The sequence below is a fragment of the Schistocerca nitens genome, chromosome 9 (genome assembly GCF_023898315.1).
Source record: "Schistocerca nitens isolate TAMUIC-IGC-003100 chromosome 9, iqSchNite1.1, whole genome shotgun sequence".
NCBI classification, from domain to species: Eukaryota; Metazoa; Arthropoda; class Insecta; order Orthoptera; family Acrididae; genus Schistocerca; species Schistocerca nitens.
The window spans coordinates 268,183,323-268,196,018 of record NC_064622.1 but is presented as its reverse complement, the minus strand read 5'-3'; the positions used below and the strand labels follow the sequence as shown (position 1 = coordinate 268,196,018).

Here is a 12,696-nt window from a genome sequence, read left to right as displayed (position 1 = left end):
ATATACACCCTGCTATATTTTTCTTTTTAATAGTACCCTTCTACTATTTCCATGTGTATACAAAATAGATCGTGGTATTAATTTTAATCTTTCCTTTCAATGTTTTTTATGGGAAAAATTTCGAAGGGAGGAACCTTTGTTTTTGTTTCTTATAAACAACACTTTCTTATTTAAGTTCTAGGATAATCAATTGCGGCTTGCCTGAGTGTTCATCCACCTCAAAAGAACTATTCAGACTGTAAAGAACCACAAAAAAGTTGACACAGCCACTTTCGCCCTACATTTAACTATAGTAAGCAAAAGTCTAAGCCTCTTCAGGTGGCAGTTCCTATCTAACACTTTCTCCAATAAATTCAAACACTCACCATTGATTTTTCCCGTAAGTAGTTAATAGCATTGTTTGTGGCTCATCTTAATGGTTTCTTGGTGCTGCAAAAATATGCAATGAATTTAGGCGAGAATCTTTACAGAATTTTGGGCTAGTTGTGCTATACTAAATTTCAAGATTTCCACAGATGCAAAGAATAGTGCAAGCCTCTATTATAACAATGCAAGCTGCATACAACCAGACCCCACAATAGTCAAATAGCACTCTTCACAGTCAGTGTGTTCTATGCCATGCCACTATTCCAGAATATTGGGTCACTAATTGGACTCACACTGATTAAATAAACTGTGTTATTAGCACTTGCAACAATTTCAGATTGTCGTGGTGAGCCGTCATGACGTCAGGTAATGGCTTAGTTGCACTTCTAATATAATCTTTACCATTCAGGATGCTGCTTGGCTAGAACAGTCATCACCACCAAATTAGCGGTGTCATTTCCACCGTTTGCTCTTGTCCACTACAATAGAAGCACAACAACCTATAAATAGGAACAGGAAATAATCATTTCATTTCATGGCCAAGTTCATTGTTACTTTTTGCCAAATTTGATTGTGTTTTCATGCTAATTTTTGGTGCTATTTATATCATCAAATCAAAGTTTGTCATGCAGAAAATGGATTGTGAATTGAAGATCATACACGAGCACACAGCCTTGAAGAGATTAGAAACCAAAATAGTTTCAATATTTAGTAACTATCAGTTATAGATATTAATAAATTGCTGTACTAGTATACCATAGTATACCAATGGTCATATGTTTTATAGGTACGAAAGAACGCAGGCTGATTATATAGAGAAACTTCCTCCTGGCAAACACAGCACATTGGGTTTGGGGCGCACTGAGCCAAACCCAAAAGAAGTGCATGTGAGACCTGATGGTGTCATCGTCCCTGTTGGGAAGGGAGTCCCAACTGCTCGGAAGAATGTTTCATTGTTGTACAATGAGTATCCTTTGCATTGTAATGGTTTTAATCCTTCAATAATTACTTGTTGTGTATTTCTCAAAGTATGTCTTCTGAGCTACAGTGGTAAGTATTTCACACAATGCTGTAGAGATAAGTGCTTTACACACAATATCAAGTGGGAATACATCATGCTCTTATAGTCGTATAGGGGGTCCAGAAAAATGTAAGACACTCTTTCTTTGATAGTCAATATTAATGAAATAAAATGACATACTGTTAAAATTCTTGTACGGGGCAGGAGGTAGGGGAGCAGGGGTAGGAAGATTTTGTGCATTCAAAGTGACTGCCTTTAACAGCCGAATGACATCAGTGCTGCTGAACTTTTGACTGAAATATGGCTGTCAGTGTTGCCGGTGCAGTAGCTGCACATGACACCTCAGTGGTTTATCATAGCTCGTTCAGTGCTGGCTTCTGGTGATAAACTTCATTTTTCGAAGTCCACCGTAGGTAGAAGTGAAGATATTTGTAGGGCCTGGGGACCGTGGTGAGTACTCAGCAGCTCCTATTCAACCTTTCCATCATCCAGGTAGATTTTCATCCAAGTAGGCTCTGACTTATGTGTGGTTGTGAGACGGAACGCCATCTTGTTGTGGGTAAAATCTTTCATTTCCAGACACCTCTCAGATGGCAGGTAAGATCAGTGTTTGCAGCATATCAAGATACACCAGATGGAACATGTCAGTACATGAAATTAAGGCATAAAAGTAATAACAGATAAAAATAAAATGTTTAAGAGTCTGAAAAAAGTCAGTCCATAAGTTTAAGTAAAAGCAATCAACAATGTAACAAGAATCAGCTTAATTTTTCAAGGAACTCCGTGACGGAATAGAAACTGACCCATGAGGGTCAGTTTCAATTTCAAAGAGCATGGATTACTTCTAAGATTTTTGAATTCGAGTGGTAGCTTTTTGAAAATGGATACAGCAGTATACTGCACACCTTTCTGTACAAGAGTTAAGGAAGTCCGATCCAAATGCAGGTTTGATGTCTGCCGAGTATTAACTGAGTGAAAGTTGCTTATTCTTGGGGGTAAGCTAATATTGTTAACAAGAAATGACAGTAAGGAATATTTATATATATTGAGAGGCCAATGCCAAATTACCCAGACTCTTGAACAGGGGTCAACAAGAGGTTCGTGAACTTACACCACTTATTGCCCAAACCGCCTATTTCTGAGCCAAAAGTATCCTTTTAAAATGGGAAGAGTTACCCCAAAATATAATACCATACGACATAAGTGAATTAAAATAAGCAAAGTAGACTAATTTTCGTGTCGAACGATCACTCACTTCAGATACCTTTCGAATAGTAAAAATGGCAGCATTAAGTCTGTGAACAAGAACCTGAACACGGGCTTTCCATAACAGTGTACTATCTATCTGAACCCCTAGAAATTTGAATGGTTCAGTTTCAGTAATCACATGTTCATTCTGTGAAATTAAAATGTCAGGTTTTGTTGAATTGTGTGTTAGACACTGTAAAAACTGAGTCATACTGTGATTTAGCATTAGTTTATTTTGTACAAGCCATTATCCCTGTCTCCCTTTTTTATAAAGTGGCTTTTCTACTGAGTACGTGAATCATTCAGGAAACTGACCCGAGCTAAAGGAAAAATTACAAATATGGCTAAATATAGGGCTACATGTGCAGCACTCCATCATATCTATGAGAGTCTTTAGTCTTCAGTGATTTAATTATTGACTCAACCTTCCCCTTGTCTGCGTCACAGAGTATTTCAGACATCAGCCTTAGAAAGGCATTTGCCAAGGAGGTTATGATTCCCTGTAGATACTAAATTTTTATTTAATTTTAATTCACCAGCAATGCGCAGAAAATGGTTGTACTTGTATCTGATTTATAAGTAACAGAAATACTTTTATTATAACTGACTTTATATCGTCCACCTTGTGCTGCTGACCAGACACTTCCTTATGGTTTTAATTTTATCCTGTGAATTAGCTATTCTATTTGCATACCACATACTCTTTGCCTTCATAATAACATTTTTAAGCACATTACAATACTGTTTGTAATGGGCTACTGTAGCTTGATTGTGACTATTTCTGCTAGTACCCCTTTCAGAGCACTCTAATGGGAAGCAACTCTCGAAGAGCATGAGAAGTGTGTTAAGGAAAGCATTATATTTATCACCTATGTTATCAGCAGTATAAACATCCTGCCACTCTTATTCCTTGACAAGGTATAAAAAAACTCTATTGCTGTTGGATTGGCTGCGCTACTGTTTCCTTCCACCCTAGTTGGCAAAAAAAACACAGTCTGCATCAGATCATATGAATTTGAGGTCTACCGACATCCTTTTTCTTGCACAATCATATGCAAAATTAATACTGAAGTCACCACATATAACTAATTTCTGGTACTTCCTATAAAGCGAATCAAGAACCCTCTGTAGCTTGAGCAGAAATGTTCTGAAGTCAGAGTTGTGGGGCCTATAAACAACAACAATTATAAGTTTAGTTTCATTAAATTCAACTGCCTCGGCACAAGATTAAAGTATCTGTTCAGTGCAGTGCTGTGATACATCTATGGACTCAAATGGAATAATGTTTTTTACATACATAACCACTCCCCCACCATGCAAGGAACTCCTTGAAAAACAACCAGCAATGACAGACCACATCACACATTAACACCGGGTAGATTAACCCGTTTGTCCATGTGAATGTGAGGATTTTCAGGAGCTCAGTGCTCACAGTTGTGGTGGTTTACAGTGATGTTCAGTTTGAAGTGTGCCCTATTGATCCAGATAACTATCCTTGCAAACCATTCATCCTCGTGTAGCGTGCCTTCAGACCATTTGCAGTACTCATCGTTTATCCGGGTTGTCTTCGTTTGTGGTGTGCAATGATCCCAGAGTGCACATTTTCCACTTTGCAGCCTACAGAAAATGTCATGCACTTGATTGACTTAATCCCGCTTTCGCGTACACCCTGCTTCACAGATTCTTGGGGTGGCCTAATAAAATGTTGCAACACAGCATTGCTAGTAGCTGGACTTGAATGTTTTGGTTGGCCAGACCTTTACATATGCACGTCCTGAACAGTAATGTCGACCAGGCCTGGATCTACTGGAGGACCAAACCAGGCTATCTGCCCAAGTGGCATTTCAGGGGCTGCCAAATTCATGTTCTTGAAGGAAAAACCTTGTTTCACAAAGCACCTATCATCCTGCACACATTGGTGTATTGATCACTCATATGATTTGGAACACATTCTAAGTTGATTTCTGAACAAATCATGAGTTGATTTTTGAATGCGTGCATAGTGTACATGAGGTGTCTGCCAGGGGAATCCCCATTGCATCAAGAAATAAAAAATCTTACCCGCAGACAAAAGGGGATGGAGCTATGTGAACTAAGACGAATAAAACCAGAGAGATGAATACCAATTGCTGTTTTTTAGGTGGTTGACTGGGTGTGCAAATGGTACGCATTGTTATAATTATTAGGAAAATCCATAGATTCAGACTACCAGAATGGAAATAAACAACTAACAGGAATAACAGGTAAAAAAGATCACATACAATCTTCTCGATGTATCAAAGAAAACGAAATTTTGGCAGAACATTTTTACCAGAACACTAAACTACTAAGGACTAGTTGTACAGTCCCCGGTTAGCAGATGATTAAGTTCTATTCTTGGAATACTCGGAAAACGCATTGTATGAACATGTAATAATGCCCAACTGGAGAATAAATGCTGGATAACTAAACCGGTGATTCTACAAGGGTTAGTGAAGTTAACCAGAGATAAGGGTTAGTGAAGTTAACCAGAGAATAAGGAGCATTGCAGGGAAACAAATCCTGCCTCCATTTATCTGGACAGCAACCTATAGCAGAACTGACAGTCACAAGGATCGCTGATTTCTTCTAGTGTTGTATGGGTCGTAATCAAAATCTGTGATGGACCAGGATTAGTCACTTCATTTATTTCAAAAGAAGAAAAGAAAAAATGAGCAACACACAACACAAAGCATACAGGGATGGCTACTGCATAATTTCTTGTTGAAGTTAAGACGCAGTTCAGGCCCAACCTCAAGCGGTATTTGATGCAGCTACAGTTCAAAACATCCGCCACCTAACTTGCCACATTAAAACTGTCCACATTATACCATCTTTCGAGCTTTAGCTAACAAACAGACGTACATATTTCTTTCTTATAGAATGATAGGTCCCCTGGCTGAGTGTAAACTTGAGTTAAGCAATGTGTATTTTCAACAGACCATTCTACAGTTGACATGGCACCAGATCATTGAGCACATTGATACATTGTTGCCTTCGTACACTTTATTTTACAAACAGGTTCTTGTGCACATTATCTTTCCAAATTGGGCTTTGCCAGATGATGTACAATGCCAGTAACGGCTTAGATTTTTGATATTGTATGCAGAAAATAAAGTTATTTCAAACTATCTCTGATAAATAGCTCATCTGGATACAATTAGTTGTGAAACAGCATCTATTAAGTAATTCTGTGTTTTCATTCTGAGACAGAATTCACATCTATTTCACATTTCTCACAAAATGCGAATTTTCCTGGTCTGTATTTTTGAACACACCTCGTACATGTTATGTCATTGAAGTTCTCTTGAAAGCATTTTTCAAATGCCACAGAAAGAAGTATATAGCTCCATCAGAAAAAAAACACTTGGTGTCTTAATTCGGTGACTATAAATGTTAAAAATTTCTTGCGAATGTCGGGGAATTCATCATATTTTCTGCTATAACATGGTGAAAACTGTACTTACATACATTTATTCATTCTGGATTTACTTAGGATAGGCTGTCTTAACTGCCTTGTCCTGCATACAGGGTGGTCCATTGATAGTGAACGGGACAAATATCTCACGAAATAAGCATCAAATGAAAAAACTACAAAGAACGAAACTCAGCTAACTTGAAGGGGGAAATCAGATGGCGCTATAGTTGGCCTACTAGATGGTGCTGCCATAGGTCAAACAGATATCAACTGTGTTTTTTTAAAATAGTAACCCCCATTTTTTATTATATAATTCGTGTAGTACATGAAGAAATATGAAAGTTTTATTTGGACCACTTTTTTCGCTTTGTTATAGATGGCGCTGTAATAGTCACAAACGTATAAGTAAGTGGTATCGCGTAATATTCCACCAGTGCGGACGGTATTTGCTTCGTGATACATTACCCGTGTTAAAATGAACATTTTACCAATTGCGGAAAAGGTCGATATCATGTTGATGCATGGCTATTGTGATCAAAATGTCCAACGGGCGTGTGCTGTGTATGCTGCTCGGTATCCTGGACGACATCATCCAAGTGTCCGGACCGTTCGCCGGATAATTACATTATTGAAGGAAACAGGAAGTGTTCAGCCATGTGTGAAATGTCAACCACGACCTGCAACAAATGATGGTGCCCAAGTAGGTGTTTTAGCTGTTGTCGCGACTAATCCGCACATCACTAGCAGTCAAATTGCGCGAGAATCATCAATCTCCAAAACGTCGGTGTTGAGAATGCTACATCAACATCTATTGCACCCGTACCATATTTCTATGCACCAGGAATTGCATGGCGACGACTTTGAACATTGTGTACAGTTCTGACACTGGGCACAAGAGAAATTACGATACGATGACAGATTTTTTTGCACGCGTTCTATTTAGCGACGAAGCGTCTTTCACCAACAGCGGTAACGTAAACTGGCATAATATGCACAATTGGGCAATGGAAAATCCACTATGGGTGCGACAAGTGGAACATCAGCGACCTAGGCGGGTTAATGTATGGTGCGGCATTATGGGAGGAAGGATAATTGGCCCCCATTTTATTGATGGCAATATAAATGGTGCAATGTATGGTGATTTCCTATGTAATGTTTTACCGATGTTAGTACAAGATGTTTCACTGCATGACAGAATGGCTATGTACTTCCAACATGATGGATGTCCGGCACATAGCTCGCGTGCGGTTGAAGCGGTATTGAATAGCATATTTCATGACAGGTGGACTGGCCATCGAAGCACCATACCATGGCCCCCACGTTGACCGGATCTGACGTCCCCGGATTTCTTTCTGTGAGGATAGTTGAAGGATATTTGCTGTCATGATCCACCGACAACGCCTGACAACATGCGTCAGCTCATTGTCAATGCATGTGCAAATATTACGGAAGGTGAACTACTCGCTGTTGAGAGGAATGTCGTTACACGTATTGCCAAATGCATTGAGGATGACAGACATCATTTTGAGCATTTATTGCATTAATGTGGTATTTACAGGTAATCATGCTGTAACAGCATGCGTTCTGAGAAATAAGTTCACAAAGGTACATGTATCACATTGGAACAACCGAAATAAAATGTTCAAATGTACCTATGTTCTGTATTTTAATTTAAAAAACCTACCTGTTACCAAGTGTTCATCTAAAATTGTGAGCCATATTTGTGACTATTACAGCGCCTTCTATCACAAAGTGGAAAAAGTGGTCCAACTAAAGCATTCATATTTCTTTATGTACAACATGAATATGTAATAAAAAATGGGGGTTCCTATTTAAAAACACACAGTTGATATCCGTTTGACCTATGGCAGCGCCATCTACCGGGCCAACCATAGCACCATATGGTTTCCCCCTTCAAGCTAGACAAGTTTCGTTCTTTGTAGTTTTTTCGTTTGATGCTTATTTCATGAGGTATTTGACCTGCTCACAATCAATGGACCACCCTGTATATGGTAACAAGTAGTCTTTCTCAGTATCGTCACTGCTTGCTTCTCCCTTGGCCATTTGTTTCCTGCTGTATGTAGTTGTGTCATGCTACTCTTGCCACAATCTGCACTGTGCTGTTCTTTCTAAGTACTTTCAATGCAGTTGCTGTCCTCTTAACAACCTGAGCAACAGGAAAATAAGGGCTTATCATTACCCTTTTCTTTCTCAAAGTAACCTTTCACTAAACACACGAATTTTTGGGTGTGGCTGTGTAGCTCTCTTTCCTTTCTCAGTATGACTTCATGCGTTGGGCTGGCACTAGTCATTGCACTGGACCTTATTTGAAATGAAACAAGCAAATACACACTAAAAACAAAATAAACCACAAAAATGAACTTCTGTTTAAACAAATGGCGAAACAGCACGGATTATATGCGAGATGCTCACGGGTATATTTTGGATGCACATGCATCAGAATTTCAATGTGGCTCGTGTTACCTGCTCAACGGTAATCTGTCATTGGCTGGCTAACTACAGTCACTACGCAATGGAACAACACTGCTAAGCTGTCAGTAACAAAGACATTTCTCCTGGACTATAGTCACTTAGTAATATTAACCTTGGGGGTGCTATAATATAGATACCTGTGGGTACAGTAGTTGGTAAATTGTCATCAGAAAAGTTTACCGATGCTGTTCTCCAATCTTTACAACATATACAACAAAGCAGGGCATTTAGTGTTGTGGTAACTTTAATGAGCAGTTATAAATAGGTTGTTAACGTGGAAAAATTATATCATTTGGTGGTTTTGGAGTTAGCTACATGTTTGAATTATATCGTTTATCAAAGTGATTTAGGATGAGTTAGATTAGAGGATTGGTATTAACACTGATGAAAATATCTGTCAATTCTCCAACATATCTTTTAAAGTGATTTCTATGCATTGAAGTGCTTGCCCTCACATATTGTTCCATGGATTGCTGCTTTCATGGTGGTCAGTAAATTGTACGAGCCTCCAGGGTGGTGCTAAAAAGGTGAGTATATAAGTGAGTTCTGTCTTTGGTGGCAGAATTTGTTTGGCAGACAGAGGAAGCTTGAGTGGAGGGCTGGTGAGTGCAGCCAGTGTTCTGCAGTTATAATCTGTGGTCAAAACTCATGTAACCACCCTGCAGTGTTGTCTTTCATAGGATGGCAATCTCAATGTAGCTGGTGAAGTAATGAAGATGGTACAAACTTCTGCCAAAGAAAGACTGCAAGTTGTGATAACATGATGATGTTGTGTATTGCTATAAGAAGAAAAAAATAATTAGTGAGGACCATCCGAGGTACCTGGCACACCTTAACTGTATTGGGCTTGTTCATGTACAAAGAAACATGCCAGAGTTAGCATTCTTAACTGCCTGTGAGATGTCCTTGGATCTTGCATTATCAAATAAAAACAAACCCAGTGGGCTGGTCGATAATAGTAGCATCTTACTTGCCAAATTATTACAGGATGGTAGCCCTCCTGAACATGCTTTCACTAAAATATGAAGAGTTACAGGGATGAGACACAGTTGTCAGAGTGCTTTTGTCATTGTAAGAAGAGATATTTGATAGTTGTTCCCATTCTATATATGCAGAGGACTGACTTGTGTATTAGAAATGACCTGAAGTCAATGAATGGGGTAACTTTTTACTCATCTTCATTTTCTTGTTGTTGTTGTTGTTGTTGTTGTTGTCGTCGTCGATGGCTCAGTCTTGTCTAGTACATTTTTGCAAGTGAAATTTCAATTTTGTAGGTTCCTGATGATGACTAAATAACTGATGAAGGTTTGCTTGTATTATTCTTGAATTTTATTCTTTGTCACATCTTTCAACATCACATAGTTTTTACATTTTCCACATTAAAAAAAAAAAAAATACATTGTTGGTGACAAACTTAGGTAACATCTACTTCCATCAGATGTGTGCTCACCACTACCTACACTGCGGTACATTATTCCAAAGAGTTTACGGACTTCCTTTACCAAAGAAAAATCTTCACTAAAGTATATCATTATTTTGTAAATCAATCTAGAATTTAATAATTAGCATTAGATTGTGCAATTAATAATATGAATTTTAAGCATGCCACAAATTTTGTAATTTCAAATATTTTTAAAAGAGGAGCAATTTTAACTGTTAGTATTATCGATTGTCACACATTAATTTCTTTTTTATACATTGTAGCCTGAAATATACTTTGTATACAAAATCATATGAATTCTTTAAGTGAAACAGCTGAGATAATTTCAACCTATGCAAGAATCGATAGTATACATGGTATTGGTTATTTTTATATTAAAAAAATGTTATGTTAGATGAGGGTGACTCATTATACAGTCTTTTCAGAATATGAACATTGATTGTATACGCATTAGTCTGTCCACTTCTTTGAAACCCCCATAGTGATATATAGTGCCAGAAACTTGACCATACCAAAGTCACCTTATCAGTCAGTGCTACTTTACCAAAGTCACCTTATCAGTCAGTGCTACTTAAGGGAAATAATAGTGGGCAGCTCGCGAGCCAGATGTAGAGTGCATATGAAGGAAAGAAAATTAACATTGCAACACATCAATGCCAAAAAGTACTTAAAGCCATTTATCTCCTTGTAAGTCCTGTGTAGTATAGTAGATTGCAATTGCTGTTTATTAATTTCTTCCTTAACAACTTCTCAGATACATTGTATATGATGTTGGGCAAGTAAACATTCAGTATTTGATGAAGGTTAACTTCAAGTACAAGTTTTAAATTTCCTATGGATGCACCTAATGAAATATGTGATATACCTTCTATACAAAGGATGACGAACGGTGTTGTTACTATTTTTTATATGTACATCTTGTTATATTACTTTAGCACTTGTATATAGTTGTTCCATTTGCTTAGTCCTCCAGTCTCAGTGATAGGCATTGGAACTGCAGCTATGTAAGAATATACAAATCATCATTTAAGACTGAATATAACGCCTGAGTCCTTTGCTGATTTTATACATGAAGTGTGGTTTCTCACACTTAATATCTGTTCGAATTTTACATGAAATGACTGAAAGTGTCACCTGATTTGCTGAAAATTAAAACAGCATGTAGCTCACTTTTCACGTACACTTTTGAAGTTATGTATTCTAAAACAAGAGATTTATGTAATCATAAGATTACATTGTCAGTGGTGTAGATGTAAAAGCAGTTTCAACAAAATTGTAAAATGTTTATCAGTTTTAAATCTGATGGAAAAGCTTCCTGTACATGCTGTTATTCTTGCACTTTGTTTGATGCAAACAATTTGTATGATGATCTGATGTCATCACAGATGTTTAAGATATTTGATTCCGTGTAAAATATTGTGTGTTATGTTTAAAAGCATTGATTGCTTGTTATCACGTGTTCTTATTAAAAATATTACTTTCTGAAAATCAGAATACCCAGTATGGTATAAATGTCATTTAAAACTACAGATTTTTGGAATAGTTTGTAAATGAATACTGGGTTTTTGACTATTCTGCCAAAAAGATTAAATAAATTAAGGATGCCAATGTTTTCTTTAAATTTTCTGTTCATATTGTGTCTTGGTCTGAGCAGTTAGATGAAAAACAGTTTTAGCCAAATAAAATTTTCTGTGCGCAATTTAATTCAGTACTTTATTAGATTTACATTATTTTAAAGGTATGTATCAATATTTGATCTGCATGTGAAGAGGACTGATATTTTTGTAGCATTTTTACCTGAATGTTTTACAGTGTAATGTTCACCATCTGTGTAGTTAAAAACTGAATAAAGCAATTAAAAAAGTAAATTATGATAACAGGAGGTAAAGTTACTATCTGCAACAATTTTTACATCCCCTCCCATCCCATCCCATCCCATCCCTCCATATTTGCCTCTTCTCAAGGTTGGCACCTATGCTGTGGATAGTGTCAAAACGGTAAACTCACTTTATAACTAAGTTGTTCATAGCAACATTTTCAGTTTTGTTTATGTGCTTTAGCTTTTGACAATGCCTTCAAAGGTAATCAACACAGGAAAATGAGAGGGCAGAAACACGCACGCGCGTGCGTGCGCGCACCCCCCCCCCCCCCCCCACACACACACACACACACACACGCACACACACGAGACAGCCAAACTGTTCTGTTCTGTTTTAGTTAGCCAAGTTTTCAGTTGTTTATATATTTATATGCCAATCAGCACCTACTGTGTGTCATGAATTGTTAACTTTACTCCTTCCATTATTTGTATTCCACCCAGGACCTAAATTATCACACCATTTTAATAACTTATTTTTTCTGTTAATCATTTGTCTATTGTTAACTTCACAGCTGGGAATTTCATATTTATTCAAATACTCTGGGCTATTATGCCATGGTCAAATTAACTCCATGGATAAATACAGTTTTATGTCCCCTTCTGGAAGTTGTAGCTTTTGTAAATGTCCAATATCTCTCCAGGAGGTGCGGCTTTGTTGAAGGCACTTCATTTGCTGGACAGGGAGGCTAATGAGCTCTGAAGAAGTTGGGGGCTATGCTGCGTAGCTGCTGGCAGGGGTACCTAAGCCAGACTGGTTCCAGCAGAGGAGCCAGATAGCCTGGTCCCTCCAAATTGGGAGTTGAATGCACGGT

At 37.8% G+C, this 12,696-nt stretch overlaps 1 protein-coding gene across 1 annotated transcript in view; it reads left to right on the top strand.

The window, feature by feature from the left end:
• Positions 1 to 11,814, top strand: part of LOC126203339 (poly [ADP-ribose] polymerase) — a 122,081-nt gene extending 110,267 nt beyond the window's left edge. Inside the window, exons 18-19 of the mRNA XM_049937625.1 lie at positions 1,154 to 1,333; positions 10,760 to 11,814. Of these exons, the coding sequence (XP_049793582.1) occupies positions 1,154 to 1,333; positions 10,760 to 10,832 (253 nt within the window). The 3' untranslated portion in view covers positions 10,833 to 11,814. The remainder of the gene's footprint in view (positions 1 to 1,153; positions 1,334 to 10,759) is intronic.
• Positions 11,815 to 12,696: the final 882 nt, after the last annotated feature.